The sequence below is a fragment of the Populus euphratica genome, unplaced genomic scaffold (genome assembly GCF_000495115.2).
Source record: "Populus euphratica unplaced genomic scaffold, PopEup_1.0 scaffold54.1, whole genome shotgun sequence".
NCBI classification, from domain to species: domain Eukaryota; kingdom Viridiplantae; phylum Streptophyta; class Magnoliopsida; order Malpighiales; family Salicaceae; genus Populus; species Populus euphratica.
The window spans coordinates 91,182-115,803 of NW_011499910.1; the positions used below are offsets into that span (position 1 = coordinate 91,182).

A 24,622-nucleotide genomic window follows, 5' to 3' on the forward strand; every position below is an offset into this window, starting at 1 on the left:
AGGGGGGCGGGGGAGCTAGAGGTTGCCTGGGAGTGGCGTCGAGGCGGTGCTGCTGACGGCGGAGACACGGTGGCTGGCGTTTTGCTGTGTTTTTCTTCTCTCTCTCTCCTCAGTTTTTCACTTTTCTGCTTCTTCTTCTCTTTTTTTTTTTGTTTTTTGCTCTCTCTTTTCTCTTCTCCTCTCTCTCGTGTTTGGTTTCCTTCTCTCTTTCTTTTTCTCTCTCTCTTCATGTCTGTTTTTTTTTTTGTGACTTGCTGCCTCTCCTGCTTTTATAGGCAAAAACAGGGGAGGGGACGTGGCTGGGGTGGCCACTGTATAGTAACCAGCCCCCCCTCATTTGTTGTAGAACATGAATTAATTCACGTTCTGCATGCTAATGGAGACCGAAAGAAGAAAAAGACAGGGCAGCCGGAGGTTACCTGGGATTGGCGTCGAGGAGGTGCTGCTGGCGGCAGAGACACGGCGGCCGGCATTTTGGTGTGTTTTTCTTCTCTCTCTCTCCTCGGTTTTTCACACTTTGCTGCTTCTTCTTCTTTTTTTTTTTACTCTCTCTTTTCTCTTCTCCTCTCTCTCGTGTTTGGTTTCCTTCTCTCCTTCTTTTTCTCCCTCTCTTCGTGTGTTTTTTTTTGTTATTGTCTCCCCTGCTTTTATAGGCAAAAATAGGGGAGGGGATATGGCTGGGGCGGCCACTGTACGGTAACCAGCCCCCCCCTCATTTGCTGCAGTACGTGAATTAATTCACGTTTTGCATGCTAATGCAGACCGAAAGAAGAAAGAGACGGGGGAGCTAGAGGTTACCTGGGATTGGCGTCGAGGCGGTGCTGCTGACGGCGGAGACACGGTGGCTGGCGTTTTGCTGTGTTTTTCTTCTCTCTCTCTCCTCAGTTTTTCACACTTTTCTGCTTCTTCTTCTCTTCTTTTTTTTTTGTTTTTTCTCTCTCTTTTCTCTTCTCCTCTCTCTCGTGTTTGGTTTCCGAAACGACGTCATTTTTTCCAAAACGTGTCGTTTCATTCAAATGAGAATTGGTGCCAAAACACGTCAGATTCAAAATCAGGCCTTCAATTTGGGTGTGTTTTACAATTTCATCCTTGGTTTTGGATTTCTTCAATTAAGTCCCTAATTGGCCATCAAACTTCAAATCGGTGTCTTTTTGAAGGTAAAATGTCGGTAAAAAGATAAGTGAAAACAGAGGAGAAAAACACATTTCCTTCCCCTGTTCTCTGCGTGTCCAGGGGAAGAAGATGATGGGGCCGTTCAAAACGGCACCATTTTGAGTTTTCTGGTTTTCTTTTCTTTTGTTTTTTTTATATGAACAGTGCATGAAACGACGTCATTTTTTCCAAAACGTGTCGTTTCATTCAAATGAGAATTGGTGCCAAAACACGTCAGATTCAAAATCAGGCCTTCAATTTGGGTGTGTTTTACAATTTCATCCTTGGTTTTGGATTTCTTCAATTAAGTCCCTAATTGGCCATCAAACTTCAATATTTATGCAATTAGGCCCCTGATTTGACCAAATTAACTCTAAAAAATTATATTTTGACCCCAGAACATTAATTTCTTCTAATAAAAGCAAAAATTTACTCAAAAATCAAATTTTCTTGCAATCAAATTTGAGTTTTCTGGTTTTCTTTTCTTTTGTTTTTTTTATATGAACAGTGCATAAAACAACGTCATTTTTCCCAAAACGCACCGTTTCATTCAAATGAGAATTGGCGCCAAAACACGTCAGATTCAAAATCAGGACTTCAATTTGGGCGTGTTTACAATTTCATCCTTGGTTTTGGATTTCTTCAATTAAGTCCCTAATTGGCCATCAAACTTCAATATTTATGCAATTAGGCCCCTGATTTGACCAAATTAACTCTAAAAAATTATATTTTGACCCCAGAACATTAATTTCTTCTAATAAAAGCCCAAATTAACTCAAAAATCAAATTTTCTTGCAATAATAGGTTACAACAACCATCTTTGAATCAGGAGAAGGATCCTTTCTGACAGCCTATTCAAATCTATATTCCGCTAAGAAATCGGTAAGGCTTGCCCTTTAATTACGAGTCTTGGTTTGTACTGTAATCAATATTCTTTTAATACTATTTCTTATTTCACCAGTCATCTTGATATATCCAGTTTGTGAAGGATCTATCTTAAAGGCTGGTCTATCAATACTACCACTTGTTGTGTTTGGAAATAAACCATCCACTTCTTGGAAGTTGTCACCAGTGTTAAGACAATCTTTTCTACTCTTAATTAGCGGGTTTCTACATCTAGCAGTGTCTTACCTTTATAGTAAATTAGATGTTATACTCCTTCTCTAACCAGCACTATACTGACAACCCTATCTATCACCCCTAAATATAAAAACAAAGTCTCTCTCTCTCTTTAGGTTGAGAAATGACATTAAGGGAGGAGAGGTAAACCTTTAGCTCTTCGAAATATTTTTAACACTCAAGTGCCCACTAGAAGTTGCGGGTGTTCCATAGAACTTTGAAAAAATGGTAAACTTCATTCCCTTAATCTAGCTATGAATCTGCTCAAAGCTGTTAACCTTTTTATGAGTAGTTGCACCTTTTTCACTATTTTAAAGGGAGTCATGCTCAATAGTACCTGGATTTTTTTTTAGTTGGGTTCAACCTTCTATTGCTAACCAAAAAACCCAAGAACTTCCCCCACCAGATTGCAAACATGTACTTTAAGAGGTTCAGCTTTACAATGTGGCTCTCTAGTACTTAGAAAACTTTCTTGAGGTCTTGTAAATATTGTTTAAAAGTCATACTTTTCACCAACATGTCATCCATATATCCTTCCATAATACTACCCAATTGATGTTTGAACACATTATCCACCATATTTTAGTATGTAACCCCTGTATTTTTCAGACCGAAAGGCATAGCCCTATAATAGTAAGTCCCTATTTCAGTTATAAAGGATGTTTTCTCTTTATTAGCTAGATACATGGGATTTAATAGTACCTAGAGTATGCATCCAATGAGCTGAGGAACTCATATCCCATTATTGATTTATCTATTTTGAGGAGGGGGTCAAGTAAGCTTTGTTCAAATCTTTGAAGTCCACACACATTCTCCATTTAATGTGGCTTTTTTTTACCATCACAACATTAGCGAGCCACTTAGGTTATGTCACCTCTTGTATAAATCCTACTAATATGAGTTTGTCTACCTCCTCAAAGATGGCCTTCTATTTATCCCCCTTTATACTTCTCTTCTTTTGTTGTACTAGAGGAAAACTAGGGTCTACACTCAGCCGATAGGAAGCTATTTCAGGGCTGATCACTAGCATATCCTCTGGATGGAAGGAAAAGTTGCTTCTTTGCGATACCTTTTTCTATTGATTGTTTAGGGTGCAACCCACTCTTGTAACCTTTTTCTCGATAGGGCCTAAACAGACTTCCATTAGTTCTTCAGCTACCTCTCTTTTGTGCCCGAGCTTCTCTTCTTAGGTTTCATGGTAATCAATTAGTAGTGTTTTATTGCTTTTTATACATGTGTTTGTCAACTTTCTTTAGGCTTTCTAGTTCCCCTCCATTTTGTCAAATTTCTTTAGGCTTTCTAGTTCCCCTCCATTATAGCTACCCTTATAATAGTTGGGAACTTTATAGTTACATACGTTGTGTTAGCTACTACACTAATTTGGTAGAGCAATGGCCTCTCAATGATGGCATTGTATGGGAGATGGGTGTCAATGACTATAAAAGTTTGTTAGAGAATTACATAACGGAGTGCAATCTTATTATGACGGTTGACCCTATTGCCCCTATACGAGCACTACTAACCCTTTTATCCTAATGAGAGATGTTGGCACTAAAGTCATTCTAGAGGCCTCTATGCCCATCTTTGTCATGACCTTCACTGATAGGATATTCACTAAGCTACTATCATTCACTAGGATCCTGTAGACCCTATAACCCTATATGACCATGAAAATCACCAAGGTATCTTCATATAGGTGTTTAATCCCTTATCCATCATTAGGGGTGAAAGTGATGGGTACATGCCAAGAACTTTATCAACCCATTGTCATTAGAACTTGATCTTTCAGCCTTGTTCTCTTATTACTAGTGACGCCGATATTATAGTATATAAGCCTTTTAGTATGATGAGGACCTTTTGAAGTGTTAGTCTTTATTGTCTTACTTCACATCCCTCCCCTTCTTGAGGTGGATCTTCTTTTAGGAATTGTTTGAGGTATCCTTGTGTTAGAAGTCTCTCCATTTCTTTTTTGAGAGGATAACAACCCCTAGTGTTGTGTCCCTTCTCTTTATAGAACTGACAATACTTCTTGGAGAACTTGAGGTTAGGATTGGGTTTTAAATGAAGAGGATACTAAAGTAGGTTATGACCTTTCAAAGCCGTGTAGACCACTGTAGAGCCGATGTTTATAGATTGTAAACTCTTTTCGGCCTACTAGGATGTTCCCTAAAATTTTTTTCTTCTTAATATATTGTCTATAAGGTAACAATTCTTGCTGGAGTGCTCAACTCTGACCCCTTTCTCTATATGGCTTCCTCTACTCTTATATGGTTCTAAATCATTTGTTTCACCCTTAAAACTGTTCTATCTTATAATGAGAGGATTTGTTTCCATAACTCTTCACTTCTACCCCGTTGATCGAAGCCTCACAGGCTATGGGTCCTAACAAGTCTTCCACCTCAAGCATTTCCTTGATCGAAGCCTCACAGGCTCCTAACAAGTCTTCCACCTCAAGCATTTCTTCATTAAATCTCCTCAAATATGCTTAGGTGGATTCCTTCTCATCTTGGGTAACTCTAAATAGCTTCGTGAAGCTTTTTTTCATGGGAATTTTGGTGTTGACATGTGAAACTAGTTTAGCATACACAAGTCAAGGAAGCTTATGACAGACCCTGTTTCTAGGTTGTTGTATCACGTCCTCACATTCCCTTAGAATGTAATGGGTATTATTTTGCACATGACGTCATTGTCATGAATGACCAACTCAAGGCTTTCTGTTACATAGTTATCTAAGTTCATCTATACAGATAGATACTCCTTTGGAATCTTGGCTTTGAGGACTCTCTTGGATAGAGAGGAACCTTCCACCTAATATTAGTGGATAAGTTGGTGATGTCGTGAGTTCTCCTCAGCCTTTTTTCTAGGTTGTTATCTGTGTAAGTCAGATGAACTAGAGGAATCTAACATAGAACATTAGGAGTGATGACTTCTTTCTCTTCCATGGTGGCTAGTATGGATTCTAAGAGAATGTTCACTTTTTAGTGGTACTGTAGGACGATGTGAACATTCTTGAGCTAGACTATGAGAATGCTGTTTAGGTGGTTCCTCCTCATTCTACCTATATCCCTCTATATAGTTTAGGCGTTTCTGGGCGATAGGGGTCCTATATGGCTGAGGTGGTAAGTTATGTAGTAGGATATCACGAGCTAGTTGAGGATGAACAATGAGTTGTCCTCTCAATCTGATGACTTCTTCAAAGAGTAAATATATCTCCTCAACCATCTTCTCAATCTGAGTTTACGATATGCCTTGGTATGTATGGATCTACTATATTAGTGTAATAGATGGAATAATCATCAAAGCTTTATTTTTTTTACTGGAGAAGTAATTAGCTTTTTGTAAGAGTTCCGACAAATGACGCTAACTAATGGTTATATAAAAATCACAAGGAATATTTTGGAAGCAATTATTTCTTAAGATCCTTGCATGTCAATCACAGCGTGTTCTACAATCTTCACTTTCAAATTGTTATGTCTTCTTCTTCAATGACAAATCTTCAAAAATTATAAATTTCCTGTTTGATAAATACATGCATAATGTCCTTTATAGACCCTTCGGGTATTGATAAAGGACCCTTCGAAGATCAAATCAGTACGAGGTATTTTTACGTGGTAAAAAGATATTAATAAAGATATTAATGAGCTTTTATGAAGATAAAAAAAAATATAGAAGTTAGAGAAAAAAATAATGATTTTGTTTATATCCTTCTCTAGAATGTCTTAGGAAATAACTTTATTTTCAATGAATTAATTAAAAAATAAAAGATTTATTTTTATGAGAATGGAAGATTTATAGTTAGAAAATATTTTTGTAAGAATTTGATTTTTTTTTTAATTTTAAATTAATATTAAATTAAAAATATTATTTTTATATATATATTTTTTAAAATATTTTAATAAAAAACCATCATAACACCGCCCAAGCTTTAGACGTCTTGATGTCTGCAGCATAATATTTAGAACATATATTAGTCTTAAAATTTGGACGCAAACAAAACCAAATAATCATCACTAACCATGCTGATGAGCTCCACCGCATCATCTTTCTTTTCTTCCAAACCTCTTCCCCTACACAGGATTCCCATTCTATCTCGTCCCCAGCTAATCTCCACTCAACATGCTAACATTTTCACCTCTAGCAGCAAGGCATGGGCTACAAAGACCACGATCAAAGCCTCCTCATCAGAAAACCAAACGGTCACCGTTGCACCATCCGTGGAATCTGCATCAGATGTCGTGAGGAGCTTCTATGAAGGAATCAACGGCCACGATTTGGATTCCGTGGAGGAGCTTATTGCCGAGAATTGTGTGTACGAGGACCTTATCTTTCCTCGTCCATTCGTTGGTCGTAAGGTACACACAAATAAAATTATGTTGTTTTTTAAATGGTGTTGTTTTATTTTATTTTTATAAATAAAATTATGTTGTTTTTTATTGATACAAATCAACATTGAATTTAAGTTTTGAACTAGATTATGAGTCCGATGGAGTTTAATAACTTTAATTTGAATTAGTTTTACCTAATTGAAATTATAAAAAATAAAATGTAATTAAAGGATGACATAAAATCCTTGTGCAGGCAATACTGGAGTTCTTCAACAAGTTCATTGATACTGTAAGCAAAGACCTCCAGTTTGTTATTGATGATATCTCTAACGAGGATTCCTTTGCGGTCGGAGTTACATGGCATTTGGGTATGTTTCAAAAACGTAATTCTTTATTTGTATGCGTAAAATGTTCTTTAATCCCTAATTTCTTAACATGATCACAATTTAGTCCTTCATCATGTTTGAAAACACGACTCCTGTTATTAAACGCTTTTGGGTTCTCTCTATCCTAATATGCTTACCTTTAGGATTTTACAAAAAGTATGGGGACTAACTTAAACCTAGGTTGAAAAAACAGAATCCGAAGAATAATTTATTTCTCAGTATTGACTTTTGTGTTCAGTAGTACATTTACAAGTGTTTTTACACAATAAAGTGGCGTTTGTATGGAGTTAAAAGAATGGGTGTGGATTTTTAACTCCATTATCCTTGTACATCAATGGAATTTATTTAGGGCTGTTTGCTATCATTTCTGTTTTGGTTTTCAAGAATTGTAAATGAGATATGAGAATTGTCTGTTTTAATAAGAACTTCTAAACCAAAGAAGTTTTCTGCTCTCAAAAAACTGAAAACTAAAACCAAAAATCTGAAAACATGAAATGGAAATGATACCGAACATCCCCTTACCTTCCATCAACTCTTTACCTTCCATGTTGTTTAGTGATTTATGTTCCCTGCTTAGGATGTTAAGTAATGGTTACAAAGGTTGTCATGATTTCTCTGGATAAATTGTAATGCTAATCATTACAGAATGGAAGGGCAAGTCTTTCCCATTTAGCAAAGGATGCAGCTTTTATCGGCTAGATGCTGTGAATGGCAAGAGGCAAATAATGTAAGTGAAGCTTTATCCTTAAATGGTTGATGATGCATTGTAGTCTTGTAGAAATGGAACTTGTTTTATACAGATACATCCCCCATATGTCAGCAACGTTTTTATGCACAGAAGGCTGTCTCCAGAATCTATCCCAGGTCTCAAACCAGCTCAGCAATTGAGCTTAGAGTCTGTGTGACTTTCTCTTGTCACTGAAACTGGCTCAATTCATTGACTTTCTTTGAGCAGTATCAACATGCTCTACAGTTTTCAGCGATAGATGGAATTCTGATGCATTCCTGCTTTTAAATTTAAGGAGTTGTTTGATCCTGCAACGTGTTCCTCTGGACCATTGTTGATATAAAACACTAGCACACTTTCTACTTTTCGAGGCTATTTAACAACAGCAATCTTCAATCTTAAGAAGTATTTGGATCATAAGCCACAGAACTTTTACATTTTGAAAGCAATATTTATTTGGGAAGGCATGTTTTCGTTGAGGAAACTTACCATTTTCTGAAACAGTTATGGACGAGACAGTGTTGAGCCTGCAGTCAAGCCTGGGGAGGCAGCTTTGGTATGTATGCAAGGCCATTTAGTTTCTGTGAACCAGCGAGGATGAGAAAAATGACAGGCCTTTTATTTTTTGTGTAGCATGTCATGAAATTATGAACTCAATATTGACTAGACTATTTATTGAGAGCTGCTTCAATATCCTCTCTCTCTCTCTCACACACACAGAAACACACATTGTCTTTGTCTACCCTTGATTAACATTTCTACCTTGAGAATTTTTCATTCCTCTGACAAAGAAACATCCTCACAGCTCTCAGGGGTGTAAATTTTTCATTCTACAAGAGAATTTTCATTTCTCTGGTTCAAAGGTTTATGCTACATTAACTTGAATATCTGGAGTGAATTTGCTTTTCTGTGGTTGTGATGATGCTTCTGTTTTTCGAGAAACAGGTTGCTATCAGGGGTGTAACTTGGCTACTGCAGCGATTTCCTCAATTAGCAGACCAGCTGTGATGAAAGCCTGTGCATAGATGAAAGATATCATCCACTGCAACCATACCATCATTTTCTTTTCGTTTAAATGACGAGAGCAAATCATTATGATTTTGTTTGTCAAATGTATATTCAACTTGGTAAATTCCATGTTTATAATTGCTATTCTACAAGTGGAACCAGTTTATTTATTTATAATTTTTTATAAATAATATAAATCCAGAGTAAAAATTGCACAATTCAATGCGCTCAGCAAGTTGCATCGAGCACTTTCTCTCCAAGTAAAAGTCCGAAGGACAACACAATTCAAGGAACTAAAATTCACATGTTGCAGCATTCTATCTCCTCCAATTCTTCATCTTCGGAACTAAAATTTTCTCCGGCTACATAACCGGCATCTTTCATTAGATCAGTCAACCCCTCCAACAATTCGTAAAGATCATTTGAGTTGTGTTTGGAAGTGTCACCAACCACAAAGGGGGAGAATCCAGAGCCGACATCAACCCAGGTACATCCAGGGGCCTTCCTCACACCTAAATCTCTCATGTAAGTCCTGACTTCAGCCAGCTTGCTCCAACGACCAGCAGCAGCATGCATATTAGCAATCAACACATAGTAACCTGGGTTTTCAGGCTTCATTTCCAGCAATTTCTCAGCTGCCCATTCCCCTATCTCTGTGTTTCCATGGATCCGGCAGGCGCCTACAAGAGTGGCCCACATAGCAGTGGTTGGCCTGTAAGGCATACTAGTAATTACTTTCTTTGCTTTATTTAACAATCCAGCTCTCCCAAAGAGATCAACCATGCATGAAAAGTGCTCTACTGCGGGAACTATCCCATAGAGAGTTGACATCTTTTCAAACAACACGTTTCCTTCAGTTACTAGACCAGAATGGCTACACGCAGATAGAACCGCCACCATGGTGACCTGGTCTGGTTTAATCTGATGTTTGATCATTTCATCAAACAATTTTAGTGCAGTCTTCCCCTCTCCCTGTATACCATACCCAGCAATCAAGGAGGTATAAGTCACTTCATCCCTCCTCCTCAATGAGTCAAACACTCTTTTTGCCGCTAAAACCTCTCCGGATCTTGCATACATCTCAACGAGGGAATTCCAAAGCAATAAATAGTCCTCAAACCCTTCTCGCCTCATAATGTAACAATGGAACTCCTTCCCTTGTTGTAAATTTGCCACTCGAGCACAATGGGGAAGAATGCTTGCAATAGTCACATAATTAGGTTCAATTCCAGAAAACAGCATCTCCCTGAACAGGAACGAGGCTTCCTCAGATCGGTCCATATGAGTATAACCAGAAAGCATGGAGTTCCAAGTAGTTAAGCTCTTAGTTTTAATTGATTTAAATAAAATGTCAGCATGCCTGAGGTCTTTACACCGTGAATACATGGTTATCAGTGCATTTCTTACATTATCAAATCCATCGAAACAACTACGAATTGCAGAAGCATGAATCACTGTTCCTAACTTAATGGCCCCAATGTGTGAACATGCACCTAAGCCAATAATCATTGCCACTGGATCCAAATCAATGCCACACCTTCTCATCTGAGAAAGCAACTCAAGTGCCCCTTTAAAATTTCTTGTCTGTACGCACCCTCCTGCTATGGTGTTCCAAGTTATAATATTCACTTCTGCGCCTGCTAGTCTCATTTCTTCAAACAGTTCAAATGCTTCCTTCCACAGGCCCCTGGAAGCATAATTACTGATTATTCCATTCCAAGAAACAGCATCTCTCTCTGGCATTTGATTGAATAAGCGACGAGCAGCATCCAATTCCCCAAATTTTCCATACATAGAAACCAAAGAATTATGCACGTACAGGTTCCATCTGTGCCCATAGGCAGCAGTAATAGACTCATGTACCTCCCTCCCAAAGTCCAGATCCAATTTTTCACCACAAGCCTTAAGGACTGATGGATAAGTGAAATTATCAGGTCTAACCCCTTTATGTACCATTTCTCTATATGCTGAAAGAGCCTCTCCATGTAACCCATTGTTAACATAGGAAGAGATAAGCAAGTTCCAAGGCAAAGGGTTCACGATATCTGAATTCACAGTGATGATGTGCGCATCAGCTAGAAGACTGAAGCTTGAGTAAAATGTGACCAGCTTGGGAAGCAAAACGAGATGATTTTCAAATCCCAAAGAGATGGTGTGGGCATGGAGCTGTTTACCCTGCGGGAGTGATTTAAGGTTGGTACAAGAGTAAAGCAATGAAGAAATTGAATGTAAGATAACATCACGATTAGCTGAAGAGGCATGGAGCTTGATCAGAGAGAAGGTTTCAAATGCTTTTAATAAATGTCCCTTCCTTGCAAGGTCTTTGAGAGAATTAAAAAGGTTATCTATCATAGAAACATTGTTAGATGCATCCGTTTCTACAGCAGGGTAATTGCTTTGAACACCTGCTATGGCACTTTGTTTCCCTTGTTTAGGTATGCATTTTTTTATTTGACTTACAGAAAGTCCTCTTAACACAAAACACGGAGAAGAAGAAGGCATGCACTATAAACATAACCACAGTGTTCAATAACATGGTGAGTCCAAACTGATTGCATTACTTTGCCTGCACTTGCAAAGACTAAATTGGAAAGAAAGAATTTTCCAAGTAAACGACTCAATTTTCGCTTTACAAGATCAAGGAAAAGGTTCAACAGATTACCCAACTCAAGCAGCCTACCACAATCTTCTTTGCTATTTAGCACTTCCCCTGTAAACATTGATAACGATGCAAGTTATGGACTCATTGTGCTTCCAAAAGAAAAAAAAAGAAGAAAGAAAATCTAGATGGAGTGATGAAATGCAAATGAATTGGCATAACCAGGTTCAATTTACAGGTTAATAATCTGGAAATAACACCAGGTAGCATGTAAGTCTAAACGGAGGTCAAATTGACTTGAAGTTTCCTTGATTTTCGATAACAATAAGGATGCTAGATGGAGTGATAAAATGCAAATGAATTGGCATAACGAGGTTCAATTTACAGGTTAATAATCTAGAAATGACACCAGGTAGCATGTAAGTCTAAACGTAGGTCAAATTGAATTGAACTTTCCTTGATTTTCGATAACAATAAGGATGAATAACGAGGAAGAAAAACAAATATTCTTACATTTTTCAACAGCACTCAATACCGTTTCAAACCATTGATTTCTAAAGCCCAAAAAATAATCATTCAAGAAACTACAACAAAAAACCATAAATCAACAGCAATCATTGATTTTTCACTGCTTAAATTTTCATACAGAAAAAACCAGGAAAAAAATCATGAAATCTTAGTGTAAAAATGAAAAGAAGAGAAAATGAAACAAAAACAATTTGGAAGGGGAGAGAGAACTTTACCGGTCCGAATCGGAATTAGGGTTTGACGGCTGCTGATATATCCTTATACTTCTTAGCTTAGGATTGGCAGGCAGGCAGGAAGAGTGTTTTTCACGCTAAATGGGGAGAGAAAAGAGAAGATAATGAGAGAACACTGTGGCCTGTGAGGGTTTAGGGTTTTGCGGCTTTTGCCAGTTTCAGCCGCACAAAAGAAATTGTCCGAAACGCGATTCTTCCGTCAAGAACACGTAACGATCTATGCGAAACGACCGAACCGTAGAAAAACAAAACATAACAAGCTGCTTCTTTTGCCAGCGAGCAAAGATGACCATGTGCCCATCCACGTGACCATCACTGTAAATTGAAAAGAACATTTTTAAGTCAGGTTTGTTTTTTAAAAATTGATTTTTATGAAATTATTTTTTTAATTTTTTTATATTTATTTATTATTAAAAAAGATAATTATATAGAAAACACTTTTCAATTAAAAAAATAACTTGATTTTAAAAAAATATTTTCTTAAAACATTCAGTTTGAAAACACTTTTTAAAAATGATAAAAAATTTAAAAATATTATATTATTTAATAATTATATTAAATTTAATTATCAAACTTTTCATTGCAATATATATTTTGTTTTAAATATTTATTTTTTAATTTTATTTTTAAAATTTATTTTTATATTAACTTTAATTTTTTTTTTATAATTTTTTTTATTATTATTTTTTATTGAAATTTTTTATTATCAAATTTAATTCTTATTATTTTTTTGATTATTACTTATTTTTTTTAAATAATTCATAAAATGTTAACTATTATTATTTTAATTTATTTATTTTTTAATTTTTAATTTTTTAGATTTGATGTTTATTATTTTGATTATTATTTATTTTATTTAAGATAATTTATTAATTTTATTTTCATTCAACTTTTTAGTTTGTAAAATTTAATTTTTATTATTTTAATAAACTTTAAAAAATAAAATATTAATAAATTATTTTTTAGTTTATTTTCTATGATATAATCAAATACTGAAAAATGTTTTTTAATAAATTTTCTATTATATTATTAAATATAAAAAAAAATTAAAATTATTTTTTTTTAAACAAACGTGCCCTAGTAATTTCATTATTAAATGGCTGCCGCGATAAAGGAGAGCTTAGTGGTTGTAGGCACCGTCTTGTCCCTACCACCACAGCGACCGCGAGACCCTGAGAACGCGCACTCTTTGGTATCTCCGCCTCCGCTTTCCGTCCCCTCCCTCACTCTATATATTGTAAAAATATATTATTATTTTTACTATTAATGGATTCAGTTCTTATATCAAATTAATAAAACCAAACGAGAAACCTCTAAATTTCTCCGCCTTCCATTGCCTTTCCCTTTTGAACCTTCCTTTTGCATTGCGCACGCTCTTGCAAATCCATTCTAATACGCTGCCGTTTTTATCTGCTTCCTCACAACTAAACACTTCTCAAGCTGTCTTTTTTAATCAGGTGGCGCGTACTTGCATGATCAGTTTCTGAGAAATGTCGGCAATGTCTAATTTCATGGCGTGCGGTGGTCTACGTGAACCCGCCGTTAATTGCATTGACAAGAAGAACTTAGATTTCGGTTTAAATTGGAGAGCCATCTCCTCTAGAACCAGGATTTCAATGCCGTTTCAGGTGATCGTGTGATTTCAAATTTCTTTTTTTTTTCTTTTTAATTATTATTATTATTATTATTAGAGTGTTATTTTGATAATGTTTTTTTTTTTAGAAAAACGAATTCCAGTTAGGTACCGATGGTAAATCAAGTAGAGGGAATAAAGAAAAGAGGAGCATACGGATGGCATTGGTAGATGAGAGGGTCGTCTACGGAAGAGATACGGCCGACCGACCTGCTGTCTTGGTATATCCAATTTTGTTCATTTAATTATTTTTTCTAAACTCAGGAAAGAAAAAAAGAATTAGGGTGGTAGAAAATTAGTAGTATTTTCAGTTTGAGTGATGGAATTTTTGTTATGTTTGCAGGCTTATGATCTTGTTCTGGGACCACTTGTAAGTTCCCAAATTTACCATTTTTTTTAAACATTATTAGAATGAATTGTTACTTCTTGGTTATCTACAGAATATTTGATGAATTAATGGTTCAGTAAAGACAATGAATTTTTTTCTTTTCTTATGAGGTGCTCAATTGTAAAGACTTTTTTCATGTCTTGTATCGATTCAATGGTGAAAATGAATAGATTTGGAAAGTTGGTCCAAGTCCAACTGGTTATAGTTAGTGAGAAGATGTACGGCAATTTAGGTTTATGATTGATGTGCTATCTTTTCATATTACATTTGGAGGATGAAATAGAGTTGAGCTGAGCTGAGGTCAGCGGAGTGGGTGTATACATTTTTTCATGGGCAGAATTGCTTATGCTGAATGATTTGCTGCGTAGGTAAAATGGGGTTCTGTGATGGGTAAATCAAGGCCGGATCCACCAACAGCTGTGCTTCTGCATGGAATTTTAGGCAGCAGGAAGAACTGGGGTAAGTACTGCGTATTAGTTTCAACTCCTTTATGCTTTTCTATGTTTGCCTTGATTATTTGTTAGAAAATATAATTTTCACGACAGTTATATACTTGCACCATGTTGATGTTTAACCCTTGTCCATTGCAAGTTGGGATACCATATCTCCTTCTAGAACTAGGATTTCTAACGGGAGACTATCTAATGGAGATGAGCCAGGGGACTAACTTAGACTCCCAAAATAAACACCCTTTGAAAATCCTAGAAAACCTAAGTTGTTATCCATTCTGTTTTTTTTCCCCCTTGTAGTATAGTTTCCAACTGTGATGTGTTTAAAGTTGTCTTATGCTGAGGCATTGATAACCTAAGCAATCTAGTATGTCTCAACCATCAAATTTAGAATATATCCTACACAAAACAAAAAACAAGAAATCACACACTTTCTATGAAATTATGAAATGTGAAGTGTTCCTTTTCTGATGATTTTGTTTTCAAAGTGCCATCACCTCAGTGAAGTGGTCTCATTACCTTCTGCTGCAGAACTTCATGCATTAATTTATAACATCTTTTGATTAGTTGCTTTTTGTATGCTTTTACATACACAAATTAATAGGAACTTTTTGAAATATAGTTTACAGATTTAAAATATCACAGGAACCTTTACACGGAGATTGGCACAAGAATTTCCAGCATGGCAGGTACTGTTCTTTTTTTTTTCCCCTTTTGTATCTTTTATATTCTCTATAACCCCAAAAAAGGTGCTAGGTCAAGCTAGCTTGGTTCCATAATTCCCTGTGATATTTGTATCAGTATGACAGAGGATTACAAAAGTAAGATATAGCAACCAATCCCCCTATGTTCCAACCATATGAAGCAATTAGATTTCATGGTCTGCATGTGAGCATAGGTTCCATTGTGAAAATGGCGCCAACATAGCAATTGCATTTTAACATCTTCATGTGAGCTTTTAATGCTGTCAAATAATGCTCATGTACTTTTAAAGGACTATTGCGCGAGTGTCTGCCAATACTTTGTGAGATTTCTTTGTCCCTGTTCTACATGCATGCCTGAGGATTATGGAAGCAAGAGAAAACAATCACTGTCCCGTTATGATCCAACTGTAGTGGGTTATTGGGGGGAGAACTTGTATATAATCATGAACTTCAACAATTATGCATGAAGTACATTACTTAGGGTTTAAGGCGTTCAAATGAGTCAGTTTTGGCATGGACTTGAGGGTGATTAGAATATTACTTATCATTGACAAACTATGCAGTTTCTTTTGGTTGACCTGCGGTGCCACGGTGATTCAGCATCTATCAAAAAGAGGGGGGCCCACACTGTTGCCTCAACTGCTTTTGATGTCTTAAAGCTAGTGAGTGACTTTTAAGCTGTGGCTATTTATTCATGGACAATTTGTTCTTCTATTTTTCATTTCTTTAAAACTGAGATAGCTCCAAGAGTCCAAGATGGTGGGTTCTTTGTGCATGGCTGATGCATCTGTTAATGTGCTCCAGCTGTTTATGCTTCTTAAAATTGTTGCAGCTCTTCTTTTGTTGATGCCTCCTTCCTAACCAGAATAAGCCTCCCAACTAGCACTTGAGAATATTTTTATGGCTAATTAAATGTTAGTGACTTTGTTTGAATAGGTTGCACAGCTTAGAATAACACCTCGTGTTTTAATTGGGCACAGCTTTGGTGGAAAAGGTACATCTACTTTCCTTGACATGCAATTTACCAATCTGATATTTTAATTGACTTCAATGCATAAACATTCTCCCTATTTGTCCATGCAGTTGCCTTGAGTATGGTGGAACAAGCTGCAAAACCTCTTGCCCAATCTGTAAGAGTAAGTTTATAATCTGCAAATGTTCTTTAGATGGTTTAGAACATAAGATTGGTTTAAAATACCAGTTTTCAGATGTTAGTCCACGTTTTGTAGCAAGTAATCCATTTTCTCTATGTATAATAACAGGGTCCTTAATTAATTTTCTATGGTTGGTCTTTGTCATTTCATTTTGCTTTATCTCTTTAAATTCTTATAGTCTTTGCGCCGTTCCAGGTTTGGTCTCTAGATGCTACTCCTGGAAAAGTTAGGGCTGGTGGAGATGGAGAGGACCATCCTGCAGAACTAATATCTTTTATAAGGAAACTACCAAAGGAGGTATGTTTCATAAGTTATAACACCCATATTTGGGTGTATCATAGACCTTTTTGATATGATAGTGATGCTGTTTTTATCTTGGTGGGGTAGTGATTTGTTTCAAACACAGATGCTCTTCTTTTTAGAGTTGGATTTCCAACTCGGCATCCAAGCAAGTGATTTTTCTTTAAACACCAATGCACTTCTATTTAGTGTTGAATTCTTTAACTCAGCATCCAAGCATTGTCTGTCACCCTTATCTTTCCTACCATTATCTTGAGTGATTATATCTACTCTATTCTTTTGATGTCTGTTTTGACTTCTTCTTTTTTTCCTTTTTTTTTTTTTTTGTGTACCTGTAACTACCACCAAATATACAGTATTTGGGTCTTCTCTTTGTTTGGATGTCTGTTTTCTTCTTTGTTTTTTTTTTTGGGGGCATTATTATGAGTATCTTATAATCTTTCTTCAAGGAAGGTCTTCTCAAAGCGAGATATTATCAATGCTCTTATACAAGAAGGGTTTTCTAAGGATGTTGCACAGGTATAATCTGAATTCCAAATGCTTATTTATGATACTTCTATTGTTGTTTGGTTTCTGCATGAAAAAAATTGCTGTTGCTATTGTAATCTATGTGAGAATCTTCATTATCATTAGCAATAAAATGTGATGTTTGCAATTTGAGGTATATTGTATATAGAGATGTTAAAGGTTTTCATCTTTTTCTACATCATTTCTGCTCCTAGCTTGATTACTTTCCTGCTAATTATATGGACAGTCTTTACAGACGTTTCATGGAGGTACAATGGCAAACATTATTTTTTGCCCCCATAGATTTAATATTAATAAAATGACAGTGACAAATTCTTTTCCTTAGACTCTTCATTAACTTGTTCTGCCCTGAAAAACAAAAGTTTGTGTGGAATTAGATGTTATTTTGGTGGAAGATAATTAGAAAGATAAGAAGAGAGTAGTATACATGTAGCATGATATAGGATACATGGTGCAGATCTGATTCAGAATGGAAAAGACGGTTTGAAATATATTATTATGAGTAGCTGTTTGACTGCTGAATTCAGACAATATCTTTCTGGAGTTTCAATCTGAATATGGAGGAAAGGAGGGAAACCACGTCTAGGCAATAGCATCTAGAGCTCCCAGCAACTACATGCTCTCATAAAGCAAATTAGCTGCTAGAGAAATCAATATATTGCTTACTTCATGTTTGGTGCAACTTTAGGATTGTAACTGAGATTACCGAGTAATTAAGCCAACTTCTATTTAGTTTGTTTCCTGTACTTCAATTATGTTTTTCTATAAAGATGCTAATTGTGATCCCCTCAAGTTCTTGGCATTAATTGACTTTCTGATTTTTATGTCCAGTGGGTGGTGACTAATCTTAAAACAAATGGCCCTCCTGGTTTGCCATCATCAAGTTTCTCCTGGATGTTTGACCTCGATGGAATTTCTGAAATGTACCAATCGTACGAAGAAACAAATTTGTGGTAATCTTGAAATATGGTTAATGCGAGTTAAAAACAGTACCTTGCTCTCCTTTGATCAGAGCATTGCTTCCTTACTCAATCCATGTTGTTGACTGCAGGAAATTTGTTGAAAATTTGCCTCAAGGTGTGCATGTAAATTTTTTGAAAGCAGAGAGAAGCTTGCACCGGTGGGCCCTTGAAGATCTCCAGAGAATTCATGCTGCTGAAGATCTGGCTGCTGAGGAGGGAGCTGGAGTTGAAATGCATGTCCTTGAAGATGCTGGCCACTGGGTATTTTTCTTCTGCATGCTTTAATATCCCTAGTTCTGACATTATTATTTTCAAATTACTCGCCTCTGTCCATGTTCTAATTAAAGTACATGGAAAAATAAGCATGATTTTTTGAAGCTTATCCTCAATTGTCTGAGGATAACGCGCAAGCAGAAGACTCATTCAGTGGCTAGACCCAGAAAACCTTGCTTTGCAAAATAAAAAAAGTTGGCTGATTTCAGAATATTCTGAAATTTTGCCCATTTAATTTGCCAGCTTACTGAGCTTAAGGCTTTAAGCTGTACAAAATGTATATGTTGCCCTGGTGTCATTTTTTTCACTGTTGTCAGAAACTAGTCCCATGTTAATATCTAGGCAGGTTTGTGTTGTTGGGGGGGAGGTAGAAAATTCCTAGTGTTTTTAATGTTAGTGCCATGGCGAAGATAGCCTGGCTTGAGTAGGAATGCATTTCAATGCTGCATTATTAATTTCTTTCCAGAGCAGCTCACATTGCTCCAAATTCTTGACAGGTACATGCCGATAACCCGGACGGGCTATTCAGGATTCTTTCATCATCATTCCAGGGCTTCAAAGCATGAGTGAAAGTCAAACAAGGGTTTGCATGTGTCTGGAGATAATGGCCAGAAATTACATGAAAGAATTTCTAGTCATTCACATACTAATTTCCAAATATTTGTGCCATAGTAGCAATGTCCTGAGACCTCACAAATTTTGTACGCAAATATTGTATGTAATATGATTGGCTTCCTTGCATTAGCACTCGAGTGCATGAATCTACATGGAATTTGCTTCATAATTTCAGGGAAATCAGGGGCAGTGACCAGGTGGGGGAAGAGCAGCAGACACTGGACTTTTCTGATAATACATTCAAACTTGAACGCTATACATTTCTGATATAAACATAGTATTAGCACATCCCTTGTAGAGAGCTTGGCACTGGGGTCTGCCTAGGTTAAGCATCTCAGCCATAGCCGCAAAATTATACAACTAAAAACACTTCTCACATAATAATCCTACATAGGTGGGCATTATACACTCGTAGAGGTCAAAAAAGATTTCTAACGAGAGGAAAATGGGTTCACTTTCTATGACTAAGTGACAGTCAAAGCTGGAGCAGCAGACAATTGCAAGCAGGATTCATGTGCTTGTCTGGAGGAGGAAAAAGATTTGCCTGAAGGCTTGTCAACAGATCGTCTTTCAGAACAATTTGACCATTTCATCTGCATGAAGCTCCTCTTTCTCCATGGTCCCATATGGATTTTCTTCTCCTTCATTGATCTCTTTGCTGCATCACATAGAATGCCAACAATGGCATTGAGGTAGTCAGCTTTCCCCACGTAGTATTCTGGCAGTAATGCCACAAGATTGCGGTATTCATCACTTGCTTTGGCAATCTCAAACTGGTCTCTGAATTCAAGCTCAATCAGATATGGGATTGGCTTCTTGCGTCCCATTGTGCCTGCAATTATCTCTACGTACTCATGTTTTCCTGGAAAATCAAGGGCGCCGTCAAATCAGTCTAGATCAACAAGAACAATCATACCACAAAATGCTAGCATGCATTTAGCGAGAGAAGGATAGAACTGTTACCTCCTGGATGCTTTCTGGTGTTTTTCCACTTCGATGTGCAAAGAGATGCTTCGAATCCATTTTGGGTGAGCAAATTGACAACCCTCTGTCTTAAACAGTTAGTGCAGCCATCAGTGGGCTTCATGCAATTGCAACAATCACTCTCTTTTGCTACCCCTATAACTCTGCTAACCTCTTGCCGTAACTTTGAGCCGATAGAGCTATAGCGCTCCAAAACTCCCTTCATAGAATTAATCCCATTATAGTTCCAGAAAAAAAAAGTATAATTTTGTTTCCTGGTCTAATGCCTAATACCTAATTTATCCATGCAGTAAATAGGATCTTATAATGCTAAAGATGGCTTTAATTTCTGATTTTTCAACATTTAATTACTGTCTCGAAACAGAAAATACAAGGATAAAAGGGAATACATCTTTCTGGATATTGATATAATTATTTGTTATATTATAAAATTTTCAATATTAGATTCTTTGGTCTATGATAGATGATGAATCAAGATACCTCACTGATCTTATAGATCATCAAGTCTTAATTTGTGAATTTTCTCCTCCAATTATGAAGTATTCAATAGATATCATATTTTTATTAATTGTCGTTTTTTATATTGTAGTTGACAGAAGTAAATTGAAATGATACATTAAAAATATATTTATTTTACAAATAACAATGTAAGAATTAAATTCTAGCAACACTATGGATTTTAATCCAAATTAGTAGTTTGCTTCTTTTTTTTTTGTGGAATTTAATGTGGCCCAAACGCAGACATGCTGCCATTAGATTGAATGTCCAAAAGTGCAATCAACGGCACGAATGTTTTTTTTTCCTTCATAATTAAGTGCTGGACAGAAAACGAGCTATTAAAAATATTTTATTAAGTGATTATCATGATATTGCTGTAGCCAGCCAGGGCAATTAAGATTGATTTAAAAACTTAATGCGTATAACTAGCAAGTATGGAAATGAATTTTAAAACTGATTTTCCTTTCAACTTGAGTTTTAAACATATATATATATATATATATATATATATATAATTCTATTGGACGTATGGAACATCCTAGCCATCCAACTTATCGTTTTGCTTTAGGTTCTAACATTGTATGTTTCGTAGCTGTTCCAACTTTTATTTGTAAAAATCTGAGTAGGGATTATAAAGGTATACCAATCAATGATGGAGGTAACTAGTTTTCCTTGTCCAGGCTTTTAGATTATTATTATTAAACTTGATTTACCCAGTAAATTAACTCAGTGATTCGATACCCTAACTTTTATTCTAAACCTTGATTCATATTAAATTGAATGACAGTAGATTAAGTATCATCTAATCAACTTAATAAGTTAATATATAATTTAGTTAAAGCTAGAATTTTTAAACTTAGCTACAGATACGAGTCATTAATTTTGATTGGCCGAGCCTAATTTTTTTATAAAATAAAAAAAATTATTTTGATTAAAAAAATAAATAATTCATAAATTATAATTAAATTTTAATCCAGTTAGAACAATCTATTAAATTACCTGAATTTTTAACTAATTTTATTTTTTATTAAATCCACCTCGATTATAATATTAAATTAGTTAAATTCCAAATTAATGTTTGATTAAGTTTTAAAATATTATTTTATTTTTAAAAATTTATTTTAAAATAATATTATTTAAAATTAATATAAATAAAATATCCAATTCAAATTAAATTTAATAGCTTTATTTTTAACCCAACGAATTTGATCATGAAATAGAAAAGCTATAAAAAATAGTACGAAATCATACTTTTAATTAAGAAAGAAAATTCTAAAAATCGATTAAAATATAAAGTAAGCAAAGTATAGTCGCATCAAAGGTTTAAAGTTGATGTATATTTCTTATTTCTCCAAGATTTTAAAGAGGTGGATGCCACTTTCACCACGCCAGCCCTTGCAATTTGATGGGGGCACCTGACCGCCCTACTGCAACAGTACACGTGGCTATTACTATTCAGGTTGCCGCTATCATAAATGATGCCAAAAATTGGGCACGTCACCCAAACCGGCCATTCAATAGTTGACACACGTGTACTTTAGTTTTCTGCTTTCTCCACCCCAAAAAAAAAAAAACTTTTTCCATGGACAGGAAGATCTAATTTGACTATATCACTCCTTGTGTTTTAGATATTATATTAAGATTTCAAGTAATTAAAAAAAAACATTTAATTTTTTTTATATTAATATATTAAAATAATTAAAAATATCAAAAAAATAAAAATTTAATGTATTTTTAAGTTAAATATACTTTTAAAACACCCAAATATAAAAAAACAAATGGTAGATGGATTCAATATTGAAAAATCTAAAATGTATAAAGAATTAATGTCGGTCGCAATTCATAAATGTTTATAGGGTTGAAGAAAAAGGGGTATTCCTCTTGTGCTCTATACAAAATATCTTATGCTTAGTACTAGTGCCATTAATGCCCATTAACTTTGGTAATATAATTTAATGTAAAAATCAGCACTTAATCATGATCTTGGAGAGCTAATTGTGTCATTATGAAGAGATTAATTGTCGAAATTTCTTTCATTTGCAAATACTAGCAATAGTAAACATAGACTAAAATGATATAAAGAATTAATGTCGGTCGCAGTTCATAAATGTTTATAGGGTTGAAGAAAAAGGGATATTCCTCTTGTGCTCTATACAAAATATCTTATGTTTAGTACTAGTGCCATTAATGCTCATTAACTTTGGTAATATAATTTGTATATTATATTCTCAAGCCAACGCAAAATGTAAAAATCAGCACTTAATCATGATCTTGGAGAGCTAATTGTATCATTATGAAGAGATTAATTGTCGAAATCTCTTTCATTTGCAAAGACAAGCAATAGTAAACACAAAATAGCATCGTGCACGAGAAATATATCGTTTCTAGAGGAGCTGAGATGAAGCACTGCTTACCCTTTTAGAATTATGGCAAAATTTGCTTTAAATTATTGTAATTAAAATTAAATACCTGAAGCAAGGCGTCTTGTGATTCCCAATACAAGGATCTTTCCATGGGGTCATGCAAGTTGTTGTCAGACTCGTAGTCGTCTTCTTCCTCCATAGAGCGACCAGACTCCTCATCAGCAAAATCTTCATGAAAGAACACAGAAACCTTCTCTTCAAGGCTGTCCATGCGTGCTTTTATAGCTAGCCAAGACCCTTCTCCTCCTAATGGTTATTGCCTATCTCCTGGATATGTAAGAGAATTATTGAAGGAGAGAAAAAGGAGAAAGGAGAGCACTAAGAAGAGCTCTTGCAAGAATATTGCCCTTCAGGAGAAGTGTATTTATAGGGTTTACCTGCACGTCGGATAATAAGTTAATTACAATTTTTTATTTTAATTTGAAAGGATTTTCGTGGGTAATTAGTAGTTTTGCTAATAATAAACATTTTAGTTCCTTAATCACCTACAAATTGTTGTGCTTTGGCCCCCTTGTTAGCGGGAAAAAAAATGATAAGATTGCGATTATAAAAGTAATTAACATTTATTATTATCCACCAAGCTTCACATGACAAAATAAGGTAAAATTAAAAATTATTCCTTCCCTTTCTCGAAAAAAAAAGATTTGATTTCTAAATCAAATTGATTGATCAAATTAAATGACTCCTTTAATCTTATCTTAAATGTCTCCTTTAATTAAAAAAATATTGTCTCAAAAGAAAAGAATTAGAATCTCCTATACACGATTTTAATATTTTGACTATTCATATGTTAATTATTTAATGATTTAATTATATTATCATAGTCTTATCCTTATGAAGACGTAGTCATTATGATTATAATTATGTTTATTTATATTATGTTTAAGTAGTGATAGTAATATATCCATATCCATAAAAATGCTTAAATCATAATTTGTTTACTTTTTATAGCATTTTTTTTCCAAACCGTATGAATTTTTAATTTGTTTTATTAGAATTGAATTTAGAGATTTTCTATGCTAAAGCTAAATAAAAAAAGTAACAAAGATTTGAAAAAATATAAATATTTTAAATTTAAATTCTTATTTACTCCTGATTTTTTAATTAAATACTATTGTATGACTTGATTTCATAATTTTTTTTGTATGAATTTAAATAATAGACAACTCAACTTCTATATTATCATTATAATCAACAACTCGAAGGATCTGAACAATGGATTGTTCAAATGTAAATATTATCTTTTTAATATTTTTTGTTTTTATATCTCATAGATATTGACGTAGTGAAAGACTAATAATGAAAAAGAATCACTATCTTTTTTCTATGATTTGCTTGAATCCATGAGCAAGAGTAAAATACTTGAATCCATGAGTAATAGAATAACATTTCTGAAATAAATTCTTATTCAAAATTAAACATGACTACAATAAAGGGGTTGCTTGTATTTATAAGCTGCCAACCTTAATTATAATAAGAGAATCACCTTAATTATAATAAGAGAATCACTTACGGAAATAAAAGACAAAATAGAAAAATTCATACTAGTGATATAAATCAAATTCCTAAATTTAAGTAACAATATTAGCAAAATAGGACGCTAAGATAAGAGTCTATGTTAAATAAGGGAAAGA

At 34.9% G+C, this 24,622-nt stretch overlaps 4 protein-coding genes across 6 annotated transcripts; 2 read left to right on the top strand and 2 right to left on the bottom strand.

The window, feature by feature from the left end:
- The first annotated feature begins 6,202 nt into the window (after positions 1-6,202).
- Positions 6,203-8,894, top strand: LOC105133813 (Nuclear transport factor 2 (NTF2) family protein). 3 transcript variants are annotated; one of them, XM_011037937.1, is made up of 5 exons: positions 6,204-6,623; positions 6,850-6,964; positions 7,628-7,709; positions 8,214-8,265; positions 8,655-8,894. In XM_011037937.1, the coding sequence occupies exons 1-5, from the start codon at positions 6,288-6,290 to the stop codon at positions 8,715-8,717; spliced, it is 648 nt and encodes a 215-aa protein (XP_011036239.1). In that variant the 5' UTR covers positions 6,204-6,287; the 3' UTR covers positions 8,718-8,894. The 3 variants fall into 3 exon arrangements, with proteins under 3 accessions (XP_011036240.1, XP_011036242.1, XP_011036239.1); XM_011037938.1 differs by lacking the exon at positions 8,214-8,265 and having other exon boundaries at positions 6,203-6,623; XM_011037940.1 differs by lacking the exons at positions 8,214-8,265; positions 8,655-8,894 and adding an exon at positions 7,753-8,207 and having other exon boundaries at positions 6,203-6,623; positions 7,628-7,717.
- LOC105133812 (Tetratricopeptide repeat (TPR)-like superfamily protein) lies at positions 8,640-12,312 on the bottom strand. Its single transcript, XM_011037936.1, has 2 exons — positions 12,060-12,312; positions 8,640-11,427 (listed from the first exon to the last, which is right to left on the bottom strand). The coding sequence occupies exon 2, from the start codon at positions 11,217-11,219 to the stop codon at positions 9,018-9,020; it is 2,202 nt and encodes a 733-aa protein (XP_011036238.1). The 5' UTR covers positions 11,220-11,427; positions 12,060-12,312; the 3' UTR covers positions 8,640-9,017.
- An 862-nt stretch (positions 12,313-13,174) lies between these two features.
- LOC105133811 (alpha/beta-Hydrolases superfamily protein) lies at positions 13,175-19,212 on the top strand. Its single transcript, XM_011037935.1, has 13 exons — positions 13,175-13,705; positions 13,800-13,931; positions 14,054-14,080; positions 14,467-14,557; positions 15,193-15,236; positions 15,815-15,913; positions 16,188-16,245; positions 16,335-16,387; positions 16,601-16,702; positions 17,159-17,224; positions 18,065-18,186; positions 18,285-18,456; positions 18,966-19,212. The coding sequence occupies exons 1-13, from the start codon at positions 13,568-13,570 to the stop codon at positions 19,032-19,034; spliced, it is 1,173 nt and encodes a 390-aa protein (XP_011036237.1). The 5' UTR covers positions 13,175-13,567; the 3' UTR covers positions 19,035-19,212.
- Positions 19,213-19,315: 103 nt separating this feature from the next.
- On the bottom strand, positions 19,316-23,342 carry LOC105133810 (uncharacterized). The gene is made up of 3 exons (XM_011037934.1): positions 23,035-23,342; positions 20,047-20,266; positions 19,316-19,945 (listed from the first exon to the last, which is right to left on the bottom strand). Exons 1-3 carry the CDS (start codon positions 23,197-23,199, stop codon positions 19,548-19,550), a joined length of 783 nt encoding a protein of 260 aa, XP_011036236.1. The 5' UTR covers positions 23,200-23,342; the 3' UTR covers positions 19,316-19,547.
- Positions 23,343-24,622: the final 1,280 nt, after the last annotated feature.